We start from the raw sequence: 27368 nt of genomic DNA, 5'->3' as shown, positions 1-27368 counted from the left end.
GCAGAGCACAGCTCAGACAGCTGAGTGGATGTGGTACCCGAATATCGTCTGACATAAGCATCCTGTCCTACATGTTGTCTACAAAAATACCATCCTATTGGAGTCAGTAGGAAATCAACACCGAGTGGGAGGGTATTTTTATAAATAATATTTAAGACAATATTTTTGATGGAAGATATTACAGTATATGATACTCTAATCCCAATAGAGTCAACTACTTTCAGCTTTCTGTGGTCGCCAAAAGGACTAAAGAGTTTGGATACCAATTAGGTGTTTTAACCCAAAGTCACAGATCCAAGCCTATTTCAAGAAATGATACAAAAACAAGGCAATATTACTACACAAGGCTGCCCTGGGAATCTAATTTTAAGAAAGTGTTGGTTTGATGAACATCAAAAGGCTATCCAGGTACATCCCTCTTCCTTTCATTAAAGAACTGAGAATATAACCATGTTGGTTAATGCACTTAAAAATTAATGGCAATAAGTTAGTAGGCCATTTTTGTTGTTGTTTGTGTGATCATGGAGTCTTTTTTTCAGTCTTAAATTCTAAAATTTTTAAAATTTCAAGCTAAATGAACTGAATCCTGGAAGATCTTTGTGGTGGTTCTCTACATGTGAGCCCAAGGATTTTATTAATGTATCTCTTGTTTGAGGTTGCTTGAACATTGCGTGGCTCGCAACATGCTGTTTTCTGTATAAGCATCACAATCCAGTTATAATCTTAAGTATTGGACAAAAGGAAAGTCCATTTCAGAAAAAACGTTTCGGCCTGATGACAAGACCGTCAGTTGTGCTGAGAACGTGAAACCAGAATGCAAAACTCGCCAAACAATGATTAGAACATTGCAAAAACGAATAGTTGGCAATGGAGGCCATCTTAACAAGAGTGTCATACTCCACAGCAACATACACCCTAGAATCCGACAGATACCCGTAGGATAATTCCAAAACTACATCAAATTAACAGTATCGCATCATAAGACGCCAAACTGGATTGTGAAGCTTGTACAGAAAACAACATGTTGCGAGCCACACAATGGACAAGCAACCTCAAACAAGAGATACAGTGATGAGGTCCTTGGGCTCACCCTTGTACAAAACCACCACAAAGATCTTCTAGGATCCAGCTCATTTACCCTGAAGTCTTTAAAAAATGTTAGAAAATAAGACTGAAAAAAGACTCCCCGATCACACAACCAAACAACAATAAAACTGGCCTACGCACTTATTGCCATTAATTTTTAGTGTAAAGTGTGAAAGCTGGTGTGTGTTGTGCCGTCTCACTTTCCTGCTTCTCATCCTTGCACAGTGCCGCGCTCCTATGCATAGCAAGCCTCTAGCATGCGCAGTTTCTGTATAGAGCACATGTATTATGTTGCTTCGCCAGCCTGCTGGGAAGGCTTGGCTGTGCAGGGATGGGGAGTCCTCAGTAAACACTCCTTGAATAATTCATAAGGGGAACAAATTAAAATTTCATAAAAAGCTCTGGGTCATCGGCATTAAGGAGGAGCAGCATTACTCATTCCCTTTGCTTTCCGTAGAGCCACGTGGATCGGGTATTATCGCCCGCAGAAGTAAGAAACGACACAGTAGGTGTTGGGTTAACCTTTCGTCGGGAAGACTTTGTTCTGTTTGCTAGAGAACACCTCTCCTCTATCTCCACATCAATATATCCACATAATCTTAAGGGTATTCATTTATCTAGAGTTGTCTTTTGGTGGTCTACACCCTATCAATTTTATAACTCAGTTTACAACTAAAGTGAGAGATTCATCGACTGGACAGTGCCTCTGAAAGGCAGGTAGGGTTGGGGGAAGTCAATTGAATTTTGCTCATCCTAAAGTTGTTCTATCAGGGTTCCAGAAGTCAGGTTCAGGCTTTGAAAGACCTCCCACGGGTCCAGGGACAATCGTCACCAGCACCATCTATATCTCCAACTGAGGTTAGTTGGTCAGTGCATCTGACACATACATCTGTGAACAACCCGCTGGTCATATTTCTGAATCTCAGCAGATCCTGAACTATCCTTAATTGTGTTTAGATAGATTCATAAATGAGTACAACTGAGGTGGGAAATAGTCATCTTATAATTTATGACAGTGAAAGACTGTAGGATGGTGGCATCAAGAGCTAGCAAACACAACAAGATGATGGTCAGAGTGCTGAAACCTTTCAACCACTCACCCCCAGTCAAGAGTTCTGGGTTTAATCCATCGTTCTTTTGCTCACTATGCCACCCCAGTTTAGACCTAGCCATATGCAAATCAGTCTTGACCCTGATCCTCATGGTAACAGTCCAGCCCAAACTGCCAAGCCGGGTCCTCCCTGGACTGGAAACAAGCATCCTGGGACCGGTTTCGAGGTATCACCCCTCATCAGGCAGGCTAGCTTGAATCCAGTGGCACAGCGAGCAAGAGCTACACAGAATATGATTTTTGAGAGTGCTGTTTTTTATTTCGAGAGGTCGACTTTGCCTATGTCCTGAACACAAAAAGTGATGAGCTTTCACAGGCTGCAATAGTCCTAAATTAACCTTTTGTTGAAAGGGTTTAGTTAATGCAACACCTTGTGAACTTGGCAAGGCGCTCCAACAGCAACGAAGAGCATCACTTCACAAGGGAGCGACAGAACAAAATATACACAACACAACTTGTCCAAGATTTCTTTGTGGTTGTGCCCAAGCCAGAATATTTCATGCCAACTTCAGAATGAAGCCCTAATCCGTTGACTAGATGAGGAGCGATGCATTCATTCATCCACTTCTGCTGTCTCTCCCTGACACACAGCTCAAGTCTCACACTTCTGCGCACTCTGCACAATTCGAGAGGCCAGAATTCTGCCAAGTGGAAGAAAATCCATTTGCTGGAAACAAGCAGAGAGCATTTCTTTTTCGCAATCGCCCGTGATAGCATTTTAATTGGTTTAACAGCACTGGTGGAGAGATTGATTTGGAGTTGAGGAAATCTCCATCACGTGAGGAGATATTCAGAAATGTGCCTCTGCAGATCCGGGCCCTGCCCTCGCTACAGAGGCTGCTCGAGCTGTATTTTTGGATAATAAATCACCCATCAACTGTGTGGGCCTGTCAGTGCAAACGCAAGAAGTGCTTAGGGGCTCTGAAGAGGAAGCAGCCGAAGAATGCCTTTCGGAAGGAGGGGGCGAGGGGGAGGGAGAGCAACAGAGAGAAGAAGAGAAGGACTGAAGGAGGAGGGAGAGGGCGACAGAGGAGATCGAGAGAGAGAATAGAGGGACTGAAGGAGTGGGCGACAGAGGAGATCAAGAGATAGAATAGAGGGATTGATGGAGTGGAGGAGATCAAGAGAGAGAATGGAAGGAATGAAGGAGTGGGGGAGAGCGACAGAGGAGATCAAGAGAGAAGAGGATGAAGCAAGGGAGGAGACAGATGAAGAGCAGGAGAGAGAAGAAGAGTAGGACTGAAGGAGGACGGAGAGGGTGACAGAGGAGATCAAGACAGAGAATAGAGGGATTGAAGGAGAGGGAGTGGGCAACAGAGGAGATCAAGAGAGAGAAGAGGACTGAAGCAAGGGCGGGGAATAGAGGAAGAGTATGGGAGAAGAAAAGAAGGAATGAAGGAGGGGGGAGAGGGTGACAGAGGAGATCAAGAGAGAGAATAGAGGGATTGATGGAGTGGAGGAGATCAAGAGAGAGAATAGAAGGATTGAAGGAGTGGGCGAGAGAGGAGATCAAGAGAGAAGAGGATTGAAGCAAGGGAGGGGACAGAGGACGAGCAAGAGAGAAGAAGAGAAGGAGTGAAGGAGGGTGCGGGTGACGGAGGAGATCAAGAGAGAGAATAGAAGGATTGAAGCAAGGGAGGGGACAGAGGAAGAGCAGGAGAGAAGAGAAGGACTGAAGGAGGAGGGAGAGGGCGACAGAGGAGATATAGAGAGAGAATCGAGGGATTGCAGGAGTGGAGGAGATCAAGAGAGAGAATAGAGGGATTGTAGGAGTGGTAGAGATCAAGAGAGGGAATAGAAGGATTGAAGCAAGGGAGGGGACAGAGGAAGAGCAGGAGAGAAGAGACGGACTGAAGGAGGAGGGAGAGGGCGACAGAGGAGATCAAGAGAGAGAATAGAAGGATTGAAGCAAGGGAGGGGACAGAGGAAGAGCAGGAGAGAAGAGACGGACTGAAGGAGGAGGGAGAGGCGACAGAGGAGATCAAGAGAGAGAATAGAAGGATTGAAGCAAGGGAGGGGACAGAGGAAGAGCAGGAGAGAAGAGACGGACTGAAGGAGGCGGGAGAGGGCGACAGAGGAGATCAAGAGAGAGAATAGAAGGATTGAAGCAAGGGAGGGGACAGAGGAAGAGCAGGAGAGAAGAGACGGACTGAAGGAGGAGGGAGAGGGCGACAGATGAGATCAAGAGAGAGAATAGAAGGATTGAAGCAAGGGAGGGGACAGAGGAAGAGCAGGAGAGAAGAGACGGACTGAAGGAGGAGGGAGAGGGTGACAGAGGAGATCAAGAGAGAGAATAGAAGGATTGAAGCAAGGGAGGGGGACAGAGGAAGCGAAGGACTGAAGGAGGAGGGAGAGGGCGACATAGGAGATCAATAGAGAGAATAGAGGGATTTAAGGAGTGGAGGAGATCAAGAGAGAGAATAGAAGGATTGAAGCAAGGGAGGGGACAGAGGAAGAGAAGAGAAGGACTGAAGGAGAAGGGAGAGGGCGACAGAGATCAATAGAGAGAATAGAGTGATTGTAGGAGTGGAGGAGATCAAGAGAGAGAATAGAAGGATTGAAGCAAGGGAGGGGGACAGAGGAAGCGAAGGACTGAAGGAGGAGGGAGAGGGCGACATAGGAGATCAATAGAGAGAATAGAGGGATTTAAGGAGTGGAGGAGATCAAGAGAGAGAATAGAAGGATTGAAGGAGTGGGCAACAGAGGAGATCAAGAGAGAAGAGGATTGAAGCAAGGGAGGGGGCAGAGGAAGTCAGGAGAGAAGAAAAGGACTGAAGGAGGAGGGAGAGGGCGACTGAGGAGATCAAGACAAGGAATAGAGAGATTGAAGGAGTGGAGGGGATCAAGAGAGAGAATAGAAGGACTGAAGGGGTGGGCGACAGAGGAGATCAAGAGAGAAGAGGATTGAAGCAAGAGAGGGGGACAGAGGAAGAGCAGGAGAGAAGAGAAGGACTGAAGGAGGAGGGAGACAGAGGGCATCAAGAGAGAGAATAGAGGGATAGAAGAATGCACTAAGAGGCATAATAATAGTAGGCATGCGTTGCAAAGCCCTGAATTACTAAAAGGCAGAGGTAAAAGGAGTCAGAAGTTGAACATTCCTGAATGCATTAGGATTCACAATAATAAAAGGCATTAGCTGCACCTTCCAGAATTACTAAAAGGCAGAGTGAAGTCATGAGTTGTACATTCTAGAATGCATTAGGATTTACAATATTAAAAGGCATTAGCTGAACACAATAGAACTCTAGAACACTGAACATGCATATAACCTCAGAACAGTCAGCCATCTTCCTCTTTTGTTGCTGCTCAAGCACAGATACGTCCATCCATATCTTACAGACTTTGATATTGTTTGTGGTATGGTTTGGGTGGGATATTGTCATTGGTGTGAGAGTTATTGGATTTTGGGATGTGTGTGAAACTATTTTGATGCAGATTTATCATATTAATGGTTTATTCTGAGAGATTGAAAGTACTTGTATCGTCATGAGTTGCACATTCCAGACTGTAGAAGGAACCACAACAATAAAAGGCATTAACTGCACATTCCAGAATTACTAAAAGGCAGAGTGAAGTCATGAGTTGCACATTCTAGAATTTAAATAAAGGGCATGAGCTGCACGTCCCAGAACGCACTAGGAAGCACATTAAAAGGTTGTCACAGCTAATTATCACATATAAAGTCAGATGGAGAGATAGGAGAACTAATAGGTCGGAAATCATGACTTCACTAATGAATCCCTGTGTGCATCAGCTGGTCTCCATGCCAAGAGTGGCGCTGCATAACCTTCATCCGTTCCCAACCACTGTCCCTTGCCAGCAGACATTTTGGGTGGTAGTTGTGTTAATAGACGGCTCCTCTAAAATGGGAATGCTAATTTCCTAAGTTCCTATCAGTTGACTAGTTTCACAATGTCAGTCACCCAGCACTTTAGCTTCATTACATGCTGACAACATGCATTGGGAAGACCCCTGTGAGGCATATTCAGGTATACTAGTAGGTATGGAACTCGCACAGCTGATAGGTAAATCCGGCTGGGATGTGCAGGTAATGATCTGTAGTGTGCTCTGAGAGAGTCGTTGCCTGGCCTGACAGCGATATTCAGGTATGCCAGTGAAGCAGGATATCAACAGTCCAGAGCCGAGAGGCAGGGCTTGTGAGCAGTTTACCCTTGTCCGCTGCAGTGCCAGCATATCTCTCTCTGCCCCTTGCACCGACAGTCCTCAATGGCCCACTCAACATAGCCACCATAATGTGGACAGCACATAGTTTGGGTCATTCGCAACCTTTTCTATTTTATCCAACAACACGGCCCACCCCACACACAAGCTTTAACAAAAGAACACACTATGTCATATTTTCAACCATTATAATTGTTTTGCTGTAAACAGCCACCGCCACCGCCTCCCTCCAGAGAAGACATTGCAAAACAAGTAACAATTCCAATAAGATAGCTTCAGCTCTTGGTATATTATGGACAGTCGAACAGTGGAGAGGAGAATGCCATGATAGTCCGGTAGTAATCCTGTACCTAAAATGTATGTGTTGGCTCACATTTCATTGGTTAAAATACCTTTAAGCAATGTCACACTCACATCCCACCTTCCCACAGCCACAGAGATCCATTCTTTGAACACCACTGATTTGGGATACAAATCCCATTTTTTTTCTACTCTTAGAGGCTTTAAGTCTTTCGAAGATTGTACCATATAATGCCCGTCTCAAAATTTGATTCCTTGTGCATGAAGCTAGCGTAGTGCCGCAGACTGTTTGGCCATCTTCTCACAGACGTTGTATTCCTTCTAACTACAGAGAATGAGTTCCGGGGCGAGCTGGTGAACCAGAGGTGGACGAGGGGTGAGAAGGTCAGCAGCTGCGAGACAGCCAAGCGACTACAGAGCGCTGCCCTCAAGGTGAGTGGGTCACATAAGGATGGCATGATGTGCCTTCCTGGTTTTAGACAAGTCACCAACAAACAGTGCATACTGGCTGGTATCTCCTGTATGGTCACAAGTGGTCAAACAATAATAACCGTGCCCATACAAAATGTCGCTTACAGGACTAGATGCTGTCAGAATGGCACAAGGGGGTTTCGAGCTGCGTACCGGGGTTAGATAAAAAGAATTACAGGTCATCCAAATCGAAAGTATCGTATATACAAAAATATCAGGAGGAAGACACAAATGGATAGCGAGGGTGGGACAGGCACGCATGATGAGAGTCAATGCTGTGACAATTGGTACATACCCTAAAATGACCAGAAGACATACGACTAAACACTAACAAAAATAAGAGACAGTAGCAGATCCCTTCTCAAAATGTAATGGGACATGTGGCTCTTACATCCAAAGAACCAACGAGGCAAACTATTCTGAGCATAGAGAGCCCACACCAGTGGTCCAAAGGATGAAGGGGCATGAAGTGAACATCAGCAGAAAGTAGGCACGGAGAGGGGTGGAGGTCAAGAGGTCATGCCTCAGCTTGGTGTGAAGGAAATGCCAATGCCTTGCTCCTACCTCACTATTGTATCTGTGAGTTCTGAGCACCTAGTGTTTCCTTCTGGAGATTAGTTGCCCACTTGCTGTAAAGACACCATGAAACTTCCATTACGAGGAAGTCACATGCCACGTTTGATAAGCAGGGAACTAAACTGGTTGACGGTGATGTCATAGTTTCATATTCAAAGACATCACCAATGCCTTCAGCAGCTGAGGCAAGAACTGCACTTGCTGGGTAGGCTTGGGAGCAAAAATCCCATTATCATGAGGAGGCACTTATCAGATGAACACGGGCAAGTTAACCCCGTAGACAGCGAGGCCTGGACACCGTTGAGAGGAAGACACAATCAGGCAATGAAGGTAAAGGTGTGGAAATAAGACATTTGAAGAAGGTGGGCACTTACCGGACCATTGAGTACATCTAACAAAACAGGTTTGACCCTGCACTGCAGAAGGCTGTCAATAAAAGATGATCATAGTGGACACAGGGAGAATTCCCAACAGTAGGGCACTGTAAAGAAGTTGACAGGGCTGAGGCAGAGTCATTAACATCCTAGGGTGGTTCACAAGCCCCAGTCCTAGTGGCCTTATAGAGGCGCCTGCCTGTCAGATATTCTGCTGGTCTCCCTACAGGCGCGACTATAAGTGTTGACGAGATGAACTGAACCCAGCTTTCATTTCACCCTGTCGAGTAGCTGCAGTGACACCAGTTTGTGTGGGTGCTGGTTGATAAGAAGGTGACAGTATACTTCTTATCAAGGAGGGGTTGCGTACGTAATCGCTGCTATGTTATGTAGCAACAGAACAAGGAACAAATCTCAGCTACACTGCATGCCCCATCCACCAGCCAATCAGAATGTCAGTCAGTTCTTCACTTGGTTGAAATCAGAAAACCATCCTTGACTTTGCGGAAACACCTGCTGTTTGTGCAGTGTCAGCACACCACCTGCAAGGATGGTGGTACCTCCACCAAGCATGCGCGAGTCGTGAAACGTGTCCTCGCTGCATGCGGCGAGTACTGTGATGAATAGTGCATGTGCAATTGTGTTCATTCTGCGGCGAAGCTTGTTCGTTGACCTTTCTGCAGAAGTCACAATGACACAGAACACAATGTTCCTCCAGATACCACAAGAGAAGGAGCTGGATTGAATTTCTCTGATCATCCTGAAATGAGATCTGTGCAGTACAGTGAAAGCAGATCTCTCTATAAACACACCGTTGGCCTGTCTGCAGAGAGAACCGACACCAGATGGACCCCTTCCTCCTTTCATGCACTCATGATGCCCACTTTCACAGCAGGATTTCTCAAGCACTCCCCAGAAAGCCTGTGATTGGCTCGTTGTCTTAGGCCCTGACATGGAGCCAGATCCAAAGTTTCCAGGTCACAAGGCATTTTGAGGGGCTTAGCAGTGACAGTGCGGACGATTCTGTGTAAAACAGGAATGATTAGGGGTTTCAAGACGATATTATTCATAAAAAGAAGCACCAAGAAAATTATTTATGAAAAATTCATGCAGAAGGAGGCTAATTGCAGCACACAGGTCTCGGCAGGGAAGGCACTGGTTGCTGAAGGTGACTGGCATGGAGTGCCAGAAATATTTATCCGAGACAGTGAATAGGAATACTGCTCTCTCTGCCAGGGCCACTTGTCCCTCAGGGCGTAAACCGCTCTTCGCAAACCACAGCTCGAAGCTGAATGTCTGTTCCAGAGTTAACATGTGTACCTTGGCTCTTTTCGGTAGGTAAACATGAGGGAGTAGGCGCAAAGCTCCCATGCTGGAGGAACAGAGGGGCATATTATCAAGGGGTTTTATCTCCGCTTTTTTGGCTTTAAAAGCCAAGAAAGCGGAGATAAAATTATCTCCCTAATACCTAGCTGTCGCTAACACCAGTTAGCGACAGCTAGTAGGAGATAGCGACCATCTTGGGCCCCACTTTGCATGTCAGTGATATTTATCACTAATGACATGCAAAGTGGGCGTGCCAAGATGTTAGCGACTGGAAACAGTCGCTAACATCGCTATCTCCTATTACCAACTTATGGAGAATATCTCCAAAAGCTAACACCTGCCCTGAGCAGTTCTTAGCCATGTTATCCAATGGGAGGTGGATAACATGGCTAAGAGCATTTGCTCGGTAATGCATGAATATCGCTGACTTTTCAGCGATATTCATGCATTGCGGCCGATTTTTATCGCATTTGCGATAAACCTTGGTAATACCAAGGTTTATTTGCGATAAAAATCGCCGCAGCTCAGCGGTAAATTTTTGTCTCTAACCAAGCAATAGCGATAATTATCGCTATTGCTTGGTAATATGCCCCAGAGTTTTTTTCCCAAAGGGAAGCCCATGATATGCATCCTATTGTAGTGTACTGGAAGGACCAGTGGCAAACCTAGGAAAAGTGCCCATTGTGTATTGAAGGTGAGGCTGATTCGAAATCCCTGCTATGTATTCATGAAAAGCATCCACCATAGGGTGAAGGGGCAGCAGCATTTAAACCCATGGTATGCCCCCACTAGCAGCTGAAAAGAAATCCATGTCTGCATCCATCATGGCTGCAGGATCAGCCAAGACGATAAACCTCAAACTGCACGCATCAGAGAGTGAAGGGGCAACTGACTAGAAATATGCGATATGCACCCAAGACCATCACCCATCTCAAAACGAAAGATCAGACAATATGAACAATCCTGACATGCAGGCATCATAAATTGAAAGGTCAGGAGTTGGGGAAAAAAACAATGTGGCCATAGGAGGTATATAGCACAGCCATAACGTCTATGCACTGACAAAAGGGCAATACAAAGCATGGACGTCAATTCACCGAAATGCCAGGGGTAGCAGAAGTGATATCACTCGGCCTTTGACCTCCACTTTCACTCACACACACATACTTACACATACACACAAATTCACACATAGACTATCTCTCCCACATAAACACATTCTCACCCACAAGCACGCACACTACATTCATTTAAAAGCATTTTTCCTGACCTCAGCTGTCATGGAAGGGAATATTCCAGATGATTGTACTCCATTTTTATTACACTATTAATTAATACTATATTTTATTTATTCACTACTAGTGTAATAAAAAATTGACAGAAATTAAAGAGTGGAGCCCCAGTTGCCCCTGTGTTCTTGGCACTAAATTTGCCACCTCTGAGGCCAGGAGTCGCAAAGTCAGAACTAGGGTCGAGAAGGGCAAGCCAGGGGTTGCAGCTGCGACCCCTGGCAACCGCTAAATGACAAACACGATACAAAGGACAGAGGCCTGCAGTGACTTAAACTAAGATTTGCCTGAGGTATCAGGTAGAAAGAAAGCTCCTCTTGCAGCAGCGCCTCTTCTTTGCCGAGCAGGTGTCCAACAAAGGTTGAAAGTTGGAGTTTCCAGACATTGTTACTGCCACAGAGGTCTGAGCTTCAGGGCGTTTATTTGGGACTTGTTGCCCTTCAGTGCGCTTTTCCCATTCTTTTTAGCCGATTTTCTTTTTCCTTTCCAATCCACTGTGTCTTACATTGCCTTTATCTTTGCAGACCAGTCTTCCTAGGATCTTCTGTTTTCCCCATCGATCAGCCATACTGGTCTTAGGTGCCAAACTACAACAGTTGCTGCCCTGCCCCATTACAAGTCAAAATCACCAGTCAATAATGGATATATAACTAAAACACACCTACAGAATGAGCATTAAGGTGCCAGCCTTACCAGCAAAGGGGTCTGCTTTTCAAAATACAGCATATTGTTTAACAAGAGTGACGCTGATTCACTATTCCATTGGTTGTCAAGGGCCACGCGAGGCATTAAGATTCAATGCCCAGGTGTATTCCACCTCTTCAGTTGTGTTATCTCTCCTAGCCCTTTCATGCATGTGCAGGGGCTGGCAGGATGTGCCCGGACTAGGGTCTTGCTGTGCTAGATTTAGCCTTTCTCTGTCTTCCTGGACAGGTATGCTTTTCTTGGTCTGTTAGGGCTCAAAATTGAGAGGTGAAGTGGCAGCCTCATTTTCCCATCCTCATGCAAAAGACAAGTGGCAACTCCATTTTCTTACTCCGTTTTTCTTTCTGTTTGTTTTTTGTCACTTCATGTTTAATATCTGATTTATTTGACACCTCTTTTGGTGGGTTGTTTTATTCTTTCAATCATTCATTGTGCATGGTCAGGGTCATTTGTTGGCTTGCTGTTCTGAAGATCAATACCTCCATATATAATCTCTGATTCATTCGTCACTTCCTGCTTCTGTATTCAATGGACACTTCCTTTTAGCGTATCCATTTCTCTTGTTATTGTTTTATGTTCGCAAACTCTTTCTTTCATTAGTTTCTTCATACTGATGCACGATTTCCTTTGCACGTAACTTCCACAGCTCTCGAGGGAGAGCGGCCTGATTGTACCACCAGATAAAAAGCTTGAGGTATGCAGATAAAAATTCAAACTCTGATCATCATTTGAATATGCAAATGCAATTGAGTTCTAAAACCAAATGTGTAATTACAGATATTATGACATACATCTGTTAAACTAAAAGGATCATATAATAATGCCATAAATCAAGGTAAATCTCAGATTGCGGCAAGTTAAATGTCGCCATAGGGTGAGTAGGAGGAGGCACGAATTTAACAGAGGAAAATTTTGGGCCCATCAGGCGGTCAGGCTTCCTTGGAAGTCAGAAGGCCGCGAGAATTCCAGTTTAATACCTTGCATTATAGAACTGGTGTCAGTTCATGCTATTTTGGGGGCGTCTTTTTGTTTGACTTGGTACTTTAAAATATTAGAATTTCCCTTAAATTCTCCTCTGGTCTTGTGTAGTCGATTCCATAAGTAGTTGGCCAAAACTCTCTTGATTCAGAAGACAACATTACAATATTCGTCCACCAGAATCGCCAATAGGGTTTTATAAAAATAAAAAACGCAACAGATAATGTCATCACTATAAGTTGCCACTTTTAGATCCCAAGTGTAGCTCAGTATTTCAAAGAGCAACCTATGAGGAATGAATCCATTGATTAAGTATATATTGTGCTGTGCACTTGTATTTTTAAAGTGCACAATATAACCATGAGCTGGGATATACAGTTCTTATTTATTTATTTATTTTAAAAATGTATATCTAAGCGCAACAACTACCCTAAAGGGTTTCCCGGCGCCCGGCTGAAACAACAGAAGATAGGGGAGTAAAACTTACTGATTAAAAAGCCAGGTTTTAAGAGACTTACGAAAAAGTGTAACATTCATCTGTGGACTGTGGAGGGTGAATGTACAGCGCTGTGAACTAGAGCTGTAGCAGGGACGCAGTGGTCACTGGTGGAAAGTGAGATGGCGCCAGGGTATTTAATAGGGGCTTCTTCTGCATTCCCAGGACCACAGCTCATTAGGCTCTGTCCTGAGGACAATGGAGTGGAGACGTGTTTTTCATTCTCTCCCGTGGCAGCCTCTGAACTTGCATTCAGGCAATTTCTGCTTCCTAGTAAAAATAAATATATTAACAAATTCTGGTTTCTCATTGGCTGTGTCGTGAGCCATTTTGCTGCCATAAGCGAGAGAAGAATCGGAAACTGCGCAAAATACAGATTGCATTACGGGGAAAAAACACGAGACTAGAGGGAAAGAAAAAAACACAATGTCAGATCTCTGGAACATGCCCATAAATATTGCAGAGTGCGCTCTGCTTGTGTGGCGCAGAATGGTTTATGGATGCATTTATTTCGCCGAGCGCTTGAATATATATGGAATTATAATGCTGACCTTGGAGAATAGCAACATGGCCCCTAATGATGTATTTGCATACAGCTGTCAAGGAGACACACAGGGCTACACCCCTGGAGATGACAGCATACAAAGAAAGGACTGGAAAGATGGGGCCAAAAAGGAACCAAAGAGGAGCGCATAAGAGAGGCATCAGTGAGCAATGGATAGCAAAGCGATGGACAGACAATGCCTAAGTGATGCAGCTCTGTGTGGCAATCACATGCGTAAAACAAATACAACAAGCATTGGTAAACCCAATACGTTTGCCCTCGACTGCCAGCCTCTTGGCTTTGTCTTGTTTTGTTTTTGTTGGGGGAGCTTCTGGGTACTCGTCAATCTAAAATACATTAGCTAAAAAAACAAACATAAGTACACATTGCCACATAAATGAATGGCACTGAAGGGACGTAGTTTGCATGTGGATAGGCTCCCTGTGAAAGGGCAAAATGCGGTCACTGACAGTCAATTCAGCCAATGGCTTAAGTGGGCCGTCCCACTCCCCAATGCTGTATTCTTTAGTGGATGGAAGAAAAAATGTGTGATACAATAACATCCCAATGGACGAAGAGGCTGCCTGAAAGTCCGCCATCATACTTACAAATAGTCTTAAGCATCTTTGGTAAGATTAGGTAGGTTCAGAAAAGTTCAGATCACACCTATGTGACAGATGGGGCGAGACTACTGTAAGGGCCGTGAGAGTTTGTTTTATCATTGACAGAAGCTTTACAAAAAGCCTTTAATATGTGCTTTGAAAAGCAGACAACATATTTCAATCAACACTTGCACCTCTCTAGGGCATGAAAAAGGGAGGTAATAGAAGCCATTTGCATCACCAAATCGATTGACAAGTATTCTATGGTCTCGCAAAGATGAAAGGCTTTATTCGCTGTGCTAGGATCCCAGTATGTGACCTACATGTCACATTAATCTGGTCGGCTTTAGAGTAGTAATACCGAGCTTTTTCTAAAAGGATTTGCTTTTGTGAGCAAATGAGTAAAGGGTCTATTACTTAAGTTCTTGGCTGCAAAACTAGACAATTTATTGTTTAATTTTGGTTTCTAAGGCTTGGCAAAACTGTGTGATGTAGAGCAAATGGCTTGGTCTCCCTTGGCCTCAGTTTCCTGGTTCTGGGTTCCTGAACTAGCTACGGCATCAAACAACAAATTTAAAAAAACAAGTCTTAGCAAATCCAATAGGTTTAGGTTTAACATCATGCCAAAGTACGTTAAAAAGAACCGAAAGGTGGGCTGTGTTGTAGGCTCTCTTCCCTTTGATCCACTCCTGTTTTTGTTTACGTTTCAAATAAAGGGGACTATGGTTGTAAAGAAGTCCCTTTATGCAGTTTGTTGCAAGCACTCCAGTGGATGTGGAAGCATACACACAAACAGTACTTGGAGCAAGATGCATACTACACCGGGCTAAGCCAAGATGCGATTCACAAAGTCTCAAGCCAATGACTGAAAGAGGCTCGTCAAATAGGCCAGTGGTTGAAATGGATAGAACCAAAGCCAAATCTGTGTATATTTTGAAAGTAGCTCTGTTTGCTTGCTGTACTGTCAAATGCAGACCTAGCAAGACATTCACGCTGAAAAGACTGCTCGAAAAAGACCAAATGAAGTTGAGACACTACAGTCAGTAACAGGAAGACACCTTGTTTGCTTTTGGGCCTCCTTTCAGTGTGTGCAGCAGGAAAAGTTCTGCAATGTTTTTCTGCATTTTAAGACCACTCCTGTGTACTAAAGAAAATGAAGTTTTGTTGTAATCAGAACAGAGCAAAACATCATCATTTCTGCCCAGTGTGCAAATAAATGACTAGTCAATAACTCTAGTGTTCACCACAAACGTGCACACTGCTGCAGGCGCAAACTTATGCAGCGTTGAAGAAATGCAGTGCTTCCGGGGGCAATGATACGAGAATCAGAGTTAGGGACACAGGCAGTAATTCGAGGTTATACAACTTGCAAACTTATGCGATCTCAATGCACTGAGATATTGTAGACAAACTAACAAGTTTCGTGCACCAGGCAATACTTCGGGAAAATCACATTTCTATGTGCTTATCAGCTATCAACTCTTCATTGTCATAGGCAAAATGTTCAAGAACTGAGCATGCAACACAGAGAAAACCCATCAACCTTTTGAAAAGTCTTCAATAACATTAGCAGATAATAAGGCACACCTGGTTTGAAATATGTGTTTTATTTGGCTTATAATGAGTAAAAAGTGGTCTGCAAGTTAGAGCCTCCGACACAGTGAGAAGTTAGCTTTTTGTAGGACATTTATGATAGAAATATGCCCCTCTCTTTAGTGCCTCTGAAAAACTGCCAACGCTAGAGAAGCAGCATCTCTCTTCCACATGTCATGAGGCATGAATGCTTTGCAGACAGTTCTCAACCATGGGTGAAAAGACACCATTCAATCCACCATATGAAAAGAAAGGCTTCCAGTGATGAGAACAGACAGTGGGCTCTGCTCCAACATGAACTATTAATGGGACGGCTTCATCTACTAGAAACTACATACTGCATTCCCGATAACGCATACACCTTTCCAATTACCATCTGTACTGTATTTTTGCACCCAGCACAAATAATCTTGTAAATCAATCTCTGCGGAGGCAGGGATGTCACTGAGTAGGGGAAAAAAGGGGTAAGGCTGACAGAGAGGGAAAAGGGTAAGATGCTCTTTGCAAAGTAATAATAATTCTTGTAAGAAAGTTCCCCCTTTTGACATGGTCACCCCCACTTTTTGCCTGGTATCTGATGCAATTTTGACATTAAGTGCACTGGATTCCTGCTAACCAGGTCCTCAGTGCCAGATCTCTTTCCCTAAATACAATTGTTCCCCCAATTGGCAAAGCTTTTAGCACCCCTGTAAGTCTCTAGTAAAAAGTACCCCTGCTACCTAGGGAACGGAGTACTAAAGAGGGTTCTAAGGGCCATAGCAGGGATTGTGCCTCACTAGTAGACCCCTCAGCATCAAAATGCAACTGCCATTACAAGCCACGTGCCATAATGCAGATAAGTGAAGCCACGACATGGCACACCCCATGTGCCATGCCAGCAGACACTGCATGTAGTATTGGTAAGTCAACCCTATGGTAGGCCTTACAGCACTATGGCAGGTTGCACTATACTAGACGTGTGAACATATATGCATGCACCAATGTTCATATGTTAGTGAACAAGGAAGCCATATTGAGTATTGAGTACTTATGCTGGACACGGGTAAATATGAGTTCCCCAGCTACATAATGGCTTTACTAACCCTAGAGGTGTTTGGTATCAAACATCTCATATTAATAAATCCACACTGATTCCAGTCATGGATTTATTAACACTTGCACCCAGAGGGCACTTTAGAGGAAAACCCATTGACTACTAGTGTGCTGGCTGACTGGTGTAGACCAGCCCGCCACCACAGACAGGGTTCTGACCCCCTGCAGATGAGAGTCAGTGCTCTCTGAGGGCAGAAACAATGCCTGCTCCGGACTGAGGTGTGGTCGCCTCCCCTAAGCAAGATGGCTAAGTGATCAGCTTCATAAGCTTCTGCCGCCTTTGATATGCGACCCAATGCATCCCCAGACAGGGAAAATACCACGCCCTGCCCGAGCCCATTTGACACCAGGACAGGCAGAAAAATTAGCTAGTCAGGTGGCGTGTCCTCCTCTCAGGCTAAGGTGGACTAACTGAAGTGGACACAACTTTTAGAATTCCACCATCTTAGTTTTGGTGGAATTAGGCTTTTTGGGTAAGGGTTATTCTCATTTCCCATTGGAAGTGGTCATATAAAGGGTGTAGGCACCCTAAAGGTAAGTAGCCCATTGGCTATTACCTATCACTACCTGTAGCACCCCTAAACTGAGCATTTAGGTGGCCCCCTGAAACCAGGAACTCAGTTTCGATGGATCAACAAAAGAAGGACACTAAGAGCAGCAAGAAAAAGCGAATACTGAAGTCTGCTGTGGACTTTTTGGCGCCAAACCCTGCCTGCTGCACTAAGTCGCAACAAGCAGTTATTTCTAGATTTGGCGGGTGGCACCTTCATCGGGGCAACAGAGTAATGTATGGGCCCTGCAAACACACAAATCTGGCCCAGAGTAACCACTACCCAAAATCTAAATCGGGCCATAAACCTTCATGTGCCTCCCATAGCATGTGAGTTTGGTGCTGGGCTTGAACAACACTTAGGCAAGGGAGGTGAGAGGTATTCTTTTTTTCTACTGAAAAACAGTTGCACCCATTGCAAAGAAGTGATTTCATGACATCTTTTGAAAGATGACTGTCATGCAACTAACTGCCCGAGCACCCTTGAAAACCGTCTCCCAATTTCTCTGTGGCCTACTAAGCTTTTGCTCCTCACAGCTGTTAAGAGAACAACATGGGAGGCCAACACATAAGCTCTGTACTTTGCAAGGATATATTTTTTATTTTTTATTTAAAAAAAAATACTTTATACAATATTCAAACCCAGTATGCATATTGCATTGTTACTCATTTAGTTATATTTTGTTTTGGAGACCATATTTACACTATGAAAAGCAGAACATTTAAAGAAACAGGCACCATTTTATTTGGATATTAACCCTGTCTTTCTCTTTCTTGATTGCAGATGGAAGCAGAAAATGAGGAAAGAAGAGCAAGGACGCGATCGAAAGGAATCCGAGGTAAGCATTCTTAATGGCTGTGACTGGGATCAGGGGCATAGTGTGGGCTGCCAGCACCCGGGGCAAGGCAAGTATTACACGACGCAATTTGCGCCCCCTATTTTACACCCCTAAGAACTTTGCGTCCGGGGCAACTGCCCCTGAGGCTCCGCCCATGCCGCGCCACTGACTGGAATGTTAAAGAAAAAGGCCGCAAGGCAAGTGAAGAAGTAAATTTCCTTGAAGGACTTGAATTTTGTATTTCTCTATGACACTTCACACAAGGGCTTGATGTAATGTGCCATGTTAATGTTACTGTAAAGAAACATGGCACCCAGAGGTTTTCCATGGGCAAGTATCGAAGAAGTAATGAAAAGTGCCAGTGCTGGAAGGATGCCTGTGCGCTAAATTGTGTTTGATTTTATGCTTGACATAATGTAAACCACAAACTGAATAGTATCTTGCCACTACAAATAACAACTTTTATACTTAAAGGTGGCCTGTCGTTGGCTCATCTTCGCTTCACATGCAAGTCCTGCCTTCCTACCATATTCAAAATCAAGCAAAATTGCTCAGTACATAGACAATGAGTATTCTGTCTTGCTGTGGTGACGAGCAACATTTAACTGCCTTTGTGTCTCCTTGCTCCCTAGTACCTGTAGAACTCACAGAGCAGGAATTAAGGTGAGCAACAGTCTTCTTCTTCGTTTCAAGACTGAGTTTTGGTGATTAATATCATGTTGATTCGCAAAAGAATGACCCAAGTGCAAACAGAAAGTAGGTTAAGTAATAATGGGCCTGAAACTATCACAACATAGGCGAATGAGGCCGGATGGGGATGCCCTGGGATGCTAAGGTTGCAAGAGGGGAGTAAGCAGTATGACTGACACAGTTGTTCATTCACTTGCTGGAAACAGTTTGGAGGGTCAGGGCTGGGTAAGTGCTGATGATATGTCCTCCGAAGTGGAAGTAATTGGAAAATACAGGCCTTGGCTGGACCTCCGTGGTTGATAAATCAATGGGAGAACATAAGAAAAACCCACATATTGCTGCCTCTAGATTACGTCACAGTATCAGACAAAACACCTGCTGATAGACCCTACCTGCAGGCACCGGCTCAAATTAAGCACTAGGAATACCCCTTTGCCAATTGCCCTAATAAAAACGCCGACAGAGATTATGGGCCACATGTACGGCGCTTTTTACCGGTCGCAAAGGGCCCAGGGTAAAATGCATTTTCCTATGTACCAACCATATTTCTAGACACCCTCTGCCCCTCAGTATTACTCACACAAGTTCCTGCTTTCTCCCTTTGTCCTGTCTTTTCTGTCTTTCTCATCCTCCTTCTATTTTTTCTTTCTCTCTTGCTCTGGGTCAAAGTTTGAGGAAGAAAAATACACCCTAGTCCCCAAAAATGTCTGCTGATAGTCCCCACTTGCAAGCACCAGCTCAAAATAAGCACTGGGAATACCTCTTTGCCAATTGCCCTAATAAAAACGCTTACAGAGATCATGGGCCAAATGTCCTGCAAATTTTACCAGTCACAAGCAACCCTGGGTAAAATGCATTTTCCTATGTACCAACCCTATTTTGCGAGTCGTTAACTTATTACCGACTCACAAAGTAAGGTTTGTGAGTCGCTATTAGGAAGATACGTGTAAAGGGTGGCCCTTCCTAATAGCAAATCGCACTGGTGTATATCAATGTTTTGGAACTGGGAATGCGTTAGCAAAACCTTTTGTAGATTACCATTAATTTCAAATTGGTGGTAAGCAGTGCGCAAATGGGAAAGGGGTCCCCAAGAGACCCCTTCCCCTTTGTGAATGGGGTCACCAACATTTTTCAGAACATTTAAAAAGTTGTCACAGACATGGTGGTCTGCTGACCCTAGTATGCCGTCATCCCTGTGAGTGCCAGCCATCCCCAATGGGTTGCAAATTGTGACTTGCCTCATAAATATTAATGAGGCAGGTCGCTTGCGACCCATTTGGGAATCACAAACAGTGTCTGAGACACTTTTGCAAATCTGGTTTTGCGACTCGCAAACTGCGAGTCACTGTAAATCGCAATTTGAGAGTTACAAAACCTGACGGTCATACATGTGACTCTCTCTATATTCTTTAAGGAGTGGAACAAAAGGGGGTAAGACTTCAAAGACGTGGGATTGACAAGAAGGAGACAACTGCGCTTAAATGCAACCAAGTGTAAATCGAAGAACTTAGGATAATATTCATGGCTAGCACATATTCGAAGATAGTCTGCGCTTAAATGCAACCAAGTGTAAATCGAAGAACTTAGGATAATATTCATGGCTAGCACATATTCGAAGATAGTCCTGTAGACAATCAAGTTTTCGAGTAATTATTGATTAAATGTTATCAATATTTCCTGAAAGAGAGAAAAGGCAGTTACGAACGACAGGGGAATAAAGGAGTGAAATATGAAGTTTAATCGATGGAAACATGCACCACAATTTATAATTTGGTGGACTGAGGTTTTTTAGTTTTTTTTAATAGATTTTTTGTTAAAGTTTCAGACAGAGAAACAAACGTAGAGCATTACACTCCATGACACAATACAATGCAAATCCGTTCTATAAAGCTTACTCGGATCACAGGTTTAATCAGTAGCATTGCTAAGTTAGATTCTCTCTTCGGCATAGCTAGGAGGGAAGGGGAAATGCTAGAACAAGGGGGGACAATAACCCTGCAAGACAGGTACAGATGGAGATCATGTAGGAGGGACACCACTCAAACCCTCATAAGAGGATGACATACAGCGAGCTCAGGCCCCACTAATATGAGCTTTACATGCAACAGGATGAATCAACATCTAATCAGCTTCCCTCGTGTCCAAAGCAGCGACCTCTACCTGCTTCCCAGTTCGTGCACTTAAACACTTGGTGGGCGGAGGTTAAGTCCATCAGGACAATGGAATATATTACTCGCTAGCCAAATTTAGAAATGACGCCATGCTGGTGTTCCTGCCAATGCTTTTTTTGATTTGACACACGGTCCCATCAATATGATGGAGCCATCCGCCAAAGTTTTTTTTTTTTTTTTTAAAACAAAAATCCTGAGAGGGATTTTCTTTTTGCAAAAAAAAGAAAACAACGACCCTCACCATGGGAGTCATCTCCCATAGCAATGGCGGAATTTTTCGTTTTTTTAATGCCCCTTACCGCCAGTGTTTTCCTGGCGGTGATGGGCAGAAAACAAAATGCTATATGTGTGTCCATCTAAATTGGGCAGGCAAACATACAGCCCTTTCTCCAATTACTTTTACTTCATCATGCCTTCGGAGAAATTTAGCCACGGTGAAAACAGAGTAGTCTCCACCGTTGCCAAACTATAGTCCACCTGCATCTAAATTCGGCGGGCAGGCCAATATATTGGCAGTAAGAATACTCTGTCGCCATTGCGACGGACTATGCTTACCACCAATCTATGAATCAGGGCCATAGTGTTTTGTTACCATTAATCTACTTACTGTGCTTGATGAGGACTCACCTAAAACATTTCCATATGTGATGGCCATTTCTGAAAGAGGATAGACATGTGTTAGGGAAGTTTAGAAATAAGGAATAATAACAATGCAAGGTCTCCATCAGAAGTCAGACTGGGAGGGAGTAAATGGCTTTTACTAGGTAGAGCCTGGAAGAAAAGATGGGAGATGCAATGCCAATGTCTAACAACTCCCCGTTCAGACATATAACTGAGCTGGAGAAGTTCTAGGTCAGGTGCTTATGAGAAAAGACTTGTCAAAGCTGATTCATAAGTAACAAAGACGATCGTTTTCACAGAAAGGTTGGGAAATGGGCAGAACTTTTTTTCTACTGGGAGTAGTGAGAGCAGAATCGGTAACAGAACTAAAAACGCCTAATACATACACAAGAGGGTGATGAGTGTTAAGGCAAAGAAACAGAAACTAAGTAGAAACGATATTGATATACCAGACAGAGAAATAGGTGGCCTTGATGGGCCAGGTGGTCCATACTTGCCAGCAATATCTGTAGATGAATATTCCTTATGATCAAATCGTCTTATGTGGTGTCTGATAATGTCCTATTCAAATAATAGATTTAAAATATGGAGTGTTCATTATCACCCAACCACGCTTCTCAGCACTAAAAGGTTGCAGGGTAGGAACTGGATGTGACTACGGTTTGTGCCACTTGAGCCCGAATGTTTAGCCCTATGGAGAAGCATCCATTTCTATAAGATTTAGAAAAAACGTTTTTCAGAGACAACCAAAAAAAGACAAATTAAACTTACCCTTTGTTCTTTGCCGTTTCTTTGTAATATCATTTAGTGCAATATACAACGGAGCCCTCAATATTTTCAAAAAGGAAAAAAAACATAATTTATATTTCACCTCCACTTTCCATATACATAAATACACAATTTACTATGAAGATCATGTCCAAAAGGTGTAGATGACTAGATTCCAATTTGGAAACAAAACAAATCACATCATTGTGCTCGTCCATAGACTGACCACGTGTCTGCTACTAGCCTGAAATGTCCCTGAATTAAAACATTGTATAAATTATTCATTGTGGACAAATGCTATGACTGGTAACGAGTTTCACAACATATGCCACTCTAGAATACAAACAACTTGTGGCCTAGCTCTCAGTAGATATTTCTGAGGCTCAATATTCTCCTTGGCCAAAGTTCAATTCGACTAGCATCACTACAAACAGCCAGTTAAAATGTCCCAATGCACTAATGTTTCTGAGAATGGGCCTATACTCTACCCCTGTCTTTGGTATCACTGTACAGCGCCCTGATTTCTTGCTGTACGGTACTATGGTAGCAGACAGGCATTGTACAAAAGTGTTAAAGTTTTGCATTTCAAAGATCTATCAGAGGCATTGGTTTACTCGAAAATCTCTGGTTATGAGAGAGGCCAATCTGCCTCTATATAGCTGGAAGGTCTTGTGCTGCATTCTGTTACAGCCTGAGGCTGAAAACACGTAAGAATCAATTGATTTTTTTAGTAGAAAGTTAACAGAAATACTATGTCGGCTAGAGAGAAAAATGTTTGAACATGGGGGGGAGCAAGGGGGGAGGGTAAGAGGTTTCTGTACAATCTGCAACTAGTCTCAACATTTTAATTGAAGATCCTACTCAGTCCATAATAAATTGCTCACTTCGTTAAATGACTTGAGCCATTTCATAGGCATTTAGCAAACTAGAGAGACCTGGTCGGTATTTAAAAGCATGGCACACGGCTAAAATGAAAAACTTTGCATATGCTTTGAGAGTGGATTTCCAACTGTCCCCACACTCTAAATGTGAACTGTTGTCAGCATGTGCAGTTTGTGTAAATGGGAAATGGCGTGGTGCACAATGCAGTGACCAGTCTTGTATTCCTTCCCCTCCAGCTGTCCGACCCCTGGATGTACCGGAGAGGGACATATCCGCGCAAAATACGCAAGGCACAGAAGGTATGACTGAGGGACAGGAAATCACCCTACACTCCATACCTCACTTGTAGATAATGAACTCTGGGGAGTAGTGAAGAGCACAGATCTGCTGTGTGAAAGGTAGAGGCAGGCCATCAGACAATGTTTCATTGGTAAACCATGGTCGATGTAGGGAGACCACCTGAAAGTAGGTACAGGAGGAATGGTCCAACTCATGCCCCAAAACTCACTCATAGATGATACTCTACGGTGGCTAGCCCATTGGTACAGAAAAGTAGATGGTCAACCCCAGACTTCTTCTTAACTCATAAATGATCTTTGGGGTGGCAATATAGGGCAGCGGAGGTTCTACCTTTCACAACAGTGCCTATGGTAGGTACTTTAATGGTGCACAAACAGACTCGAGGTATGCAATACCTTCACTACTACAGTAGAAGGTGTTCCATACCTCACTTGCAACTCTCCACCTTCATTGGCTCTACTTTCTGAAGAGCGAAATGCTTCTCCTTCCTCATCAAGTTCCCTCTTACCTCTCCCCAACGACGATTCCCTTTCGGCTTTCCTCATTCATAGACTATCCTCATTAACTGGAATATTCTTATTTGCTCCTCATTAACTCTCCTACCTCGCTCATCACACATTTTACCTTTATCTCGCCCCTCTTCCTCAAGAATTCTCCTCCCTTGATGGACTTCAAAAACTTGCTGATCACTTCCTTCTATTGCTCAATGACTATCCTCCCTTACTCACAGACTCTCCTTGTTTACTATTCTTTACAAGTGCTCACCAGCCACTATATTGTTTATCAATAACTCTACTCCATTGGTCAGCAATTATCTGCCGTTTCTTGCTCTTTAATGACCCCTCTAAGATTTAAAAATATTGTTCTTGCTCACAATGGTCATATATTCTGGCCCATTACAATTTTTAAAATGTAACATAATGTCCCTTCGTATAATCTTGAACACATTTCAGGTAGATACAAAGGTTCTCCTGGGTACAACAAAAACTTATCTAGTCCAGTACCAGTGTGGCTTGGTACTGATAATGCAGATCAGGGGAGGGTAACCTTGCTTAACATATTGCTCCTGTCCTCCCAGCCCAAAACATTTTTAATGATATCACTGCAAGAACAACGGTCACCTTTGTCAGGAACACTGCAGTGATAGGAGAATCCCTAAGCTTACCCTACAGAAGGCATTGCTTTCATTCATTCATTCTATTCTCCATAACTTACTGCCTGATTTAGAGTTTGGCGGATGGGTTACTCCGTCAAATATTTGACCAGTATCCCATCCACCGTATTACAAGTTCCATAGGATACAATGGAATTGTAATACGGTGGGCGGGATCTCTGTTACATTTGTGAGGGAGTAACCGTGTCTGCCAAACTCTAAATCAGGTCCTTAATGTTGATTGATCTCCTTTCTCCTGAAGATATTTAGCTCTTCCTTCCACTGGTGTTAAACCATGACCGTAGGTGTTCATTCTAGAGTAATCATTGTGTTTCTGTTTTATGGTTAATGCTTTGAACATCCTTTGTCGCAGCTTGCTGCAACAGGGGGATTCTTCATCTCGAGCCTGTCCATCCTTCCTAATGGAATTCTGCTTGTGAGGGGACCAGTACTTCTTGGCTTTGCAGTCTACCCCCTAATCTTTAATGATGGCTCCACTCCCAATGAGGTGTTCAGCACCCCTCCATTATGGGTATTGCTCCTTGGAACTCATTGCTGATTGCTGTTTTCCCAGGAAGATAGCAGGCATAACCTACTTCTTAGGCCTGATATGTAAAACTGGCAAGTGGTGAGATGCTCCGTATTACAAAGCTTGCAAATTTAAAAGTGTACCTCTAATATATCTACAATATGGAGCAGTGTATCATAAGTAGAAGTGAGACGAAATGAGAACAATCACTTTTTGTTACCTTTTTCAATTCACGGTTTCCTCAAAGCACCATTACCTCAAAATTATAGAAATGAAACCGAGAAAGATAATGATTTCACCCAAAATCAAACTTGTAGCAAGTGAGCATATCAGAAGAACTTCAGACCCAGATACCAAATTCCATGATTAGAGAAAGGATCAGAGCAGTGAAGTTGTCTGTATCAACTGGCATTAAAACCGACATGGACAAATATACAATTTACATTTGAGGGTCTGTTATTACAGTCTTTGCACTAGATTTGTTTTGTTTCAAAAAGAAGCCCTATTTTGTAGCTGTGTGCAACATATTTTATTTTTGCATGTTAAATGCAAACCTTTTTCAATTCACTTGGGCTTGGCTTTCATGAAGGCTACCGCATAGAAAACATGAATAGACACAAAAAAGGTTGTCTGAAGCATACAAAGGGCATAGACAAATGCTTAAAGGTTGGCACACATCTAGGCACAGTGCCCATCAAAACTATGACAGAAACATATAGAGAATTCTGATATTTATTTTTGTCTCAATGCAGTACTCTGCATTTTGAACAGACAAATCATCTGTGTTCTCGTGTAGCAACTGATCTACAATAGGCAATTTACAGTAGACAGGAAGAGCACTTCTTGACAACTAAAGAAAGGCTGCTTCTTCTTTGTATGAGAATATTCATAATGTAACAAAGCAGGGTATTTCCACCTATTGGGAAGAGGGGTGTGAGAGTTCCTTCCTACGTCTATTCCCAGTGTCTGTTTTGCCATAATACAAAACACCCCTCCAGTTTTTTCCATACACTTACTTTTTTGTCCATCTCACTTCTTCTTGATACTGCCCTCTATCGCTCTCTACTTGCTGTCTTACTCATTGGTTCCATGATTCACTGCCTTCACACCCCACCTTGATCAGTGAGAAAAACACAATATGATGGGTGAACTGCTGAAACTGATCTCAACTACTGTTATTTACTCCAGGAAGCATTTTTTCACTCAATCATTCGTTTGAAAATCAGTTTGACCATGCCACAAAACGGACTGTCCTGCCCACTGGTTAATCAAGCCCTTTTCGTATGGCAAGAAAAAGAATGCCTGGAATATTTCAGTCTAGTAGATAGGGTGGGATTTGCGCCTAGGGCAATCAGGCCGTGCCCAACAGCCTGGTCTGAAAGCTCAGTATATGAGTCGTTTTTTTGGTTGTTTATCGACCTGTTTTACGGTCTGCAGGGCTGGTTGTTACTAATGATTTCCCTAATATTAAAACAAACATTGTCTGCAGCAAGCTCAAATCCATGCCGTCTTCCATACCATGCAAAATACTTATACAGCATCTTTACAAGTTCATAACTGCCCTGGTTTACAATAATGGCCCCTTTTTTTAGCTTTCTAATTCACTAATGTGGGCCACTTTTATTTTGATGCATGGGCCTATTTTTTTCCCCTAGCCCAACCCTCTTTGTAGGGACTTATTTGTGAGATGGAACTAGCTTTCTATGCCATAATGAACCACAGCAACCACAACAATGGGTCATACTCATGTCATTTAGGACGACTCACTGAGTAAAACCATAATAGATGGACATAATGCTTGAATTAACCACAGCCACTTGGAATTACTCTTGACTGCTTTCTACTCTTTGTGTTTCTTCTTACTGTGCTACTACAGGCAGGGATCAAATCTTGATCAGCATTTATTTACTCATTAAACCAGATAGATTCTCCGAATACACTCAGCGTTCCTTTAAAACAACCGACTTTCATTGCTAGGCATAATAGTCCCTTCCATAAATAGAAGCGACCATGCTTCTTGTCCACCTGCAAATTCTGTAAAATAATTTTGAAATTCCAGCTTACAGCCACCAAGAGTTACTCATGACCAGCACAGTTTGTTTCCACCTGATGCTACCTTGCCTCTTTGCTTCTGCAAAAT

General features: G+C 43.4%; 1 protein-coding gene across 1 annotated transcript in view; it reads left to right on the top strand.

Moving 5' to 3' along the window:
- The first annotated feature begins 7042 nt into the window (after positions 1–7042).
- Positions 7043–27368, top strand: part of MYT1 (myelin transcription factor 1) — a 67435-nt gene continuing 47109 nt past the window's right edge. The window contains exons 1-5 of the mRNA XM_078652957.1: positions 7043–7111; positions 18060–18114; positions 18747–18777; positions 23483–23545; positions 23860–23930. Of these exons, the coding sequence (XP_078509083.1) occupies positions 18060–18114; positions 18747–18777; positions 23483–23545; positions 23860–23930 (220 nt within the window). The 5' untranslated portion in view covers positions 7043–7111. The remainder of the gene's footprint in view (positions 7112–18059; positions 18115–18746; positions 18778–23482; positions 23546–23859; positions 23931–27368) is intronic.

This window comes from Lissotriton helveticus, chromosome 7, assembly GCF_964261635.1.
Source record: "Lissotriton helveticus chromosome 7, aLisHel1.1, whole genome shotgun sequence".
In the NCBI taxonomy this organism is placed as follows: domain Eukaryota; kingdom Metazoa; phylum Chordata; class Amphibia; order Caudata; family Salamandridae; genus Lissotriton; species Lissotriton helveticus.
Note: the sequence above shows the minus strand (reverse complement) of the source record. Positions and strands in the feature narration are given on the sequence as shown.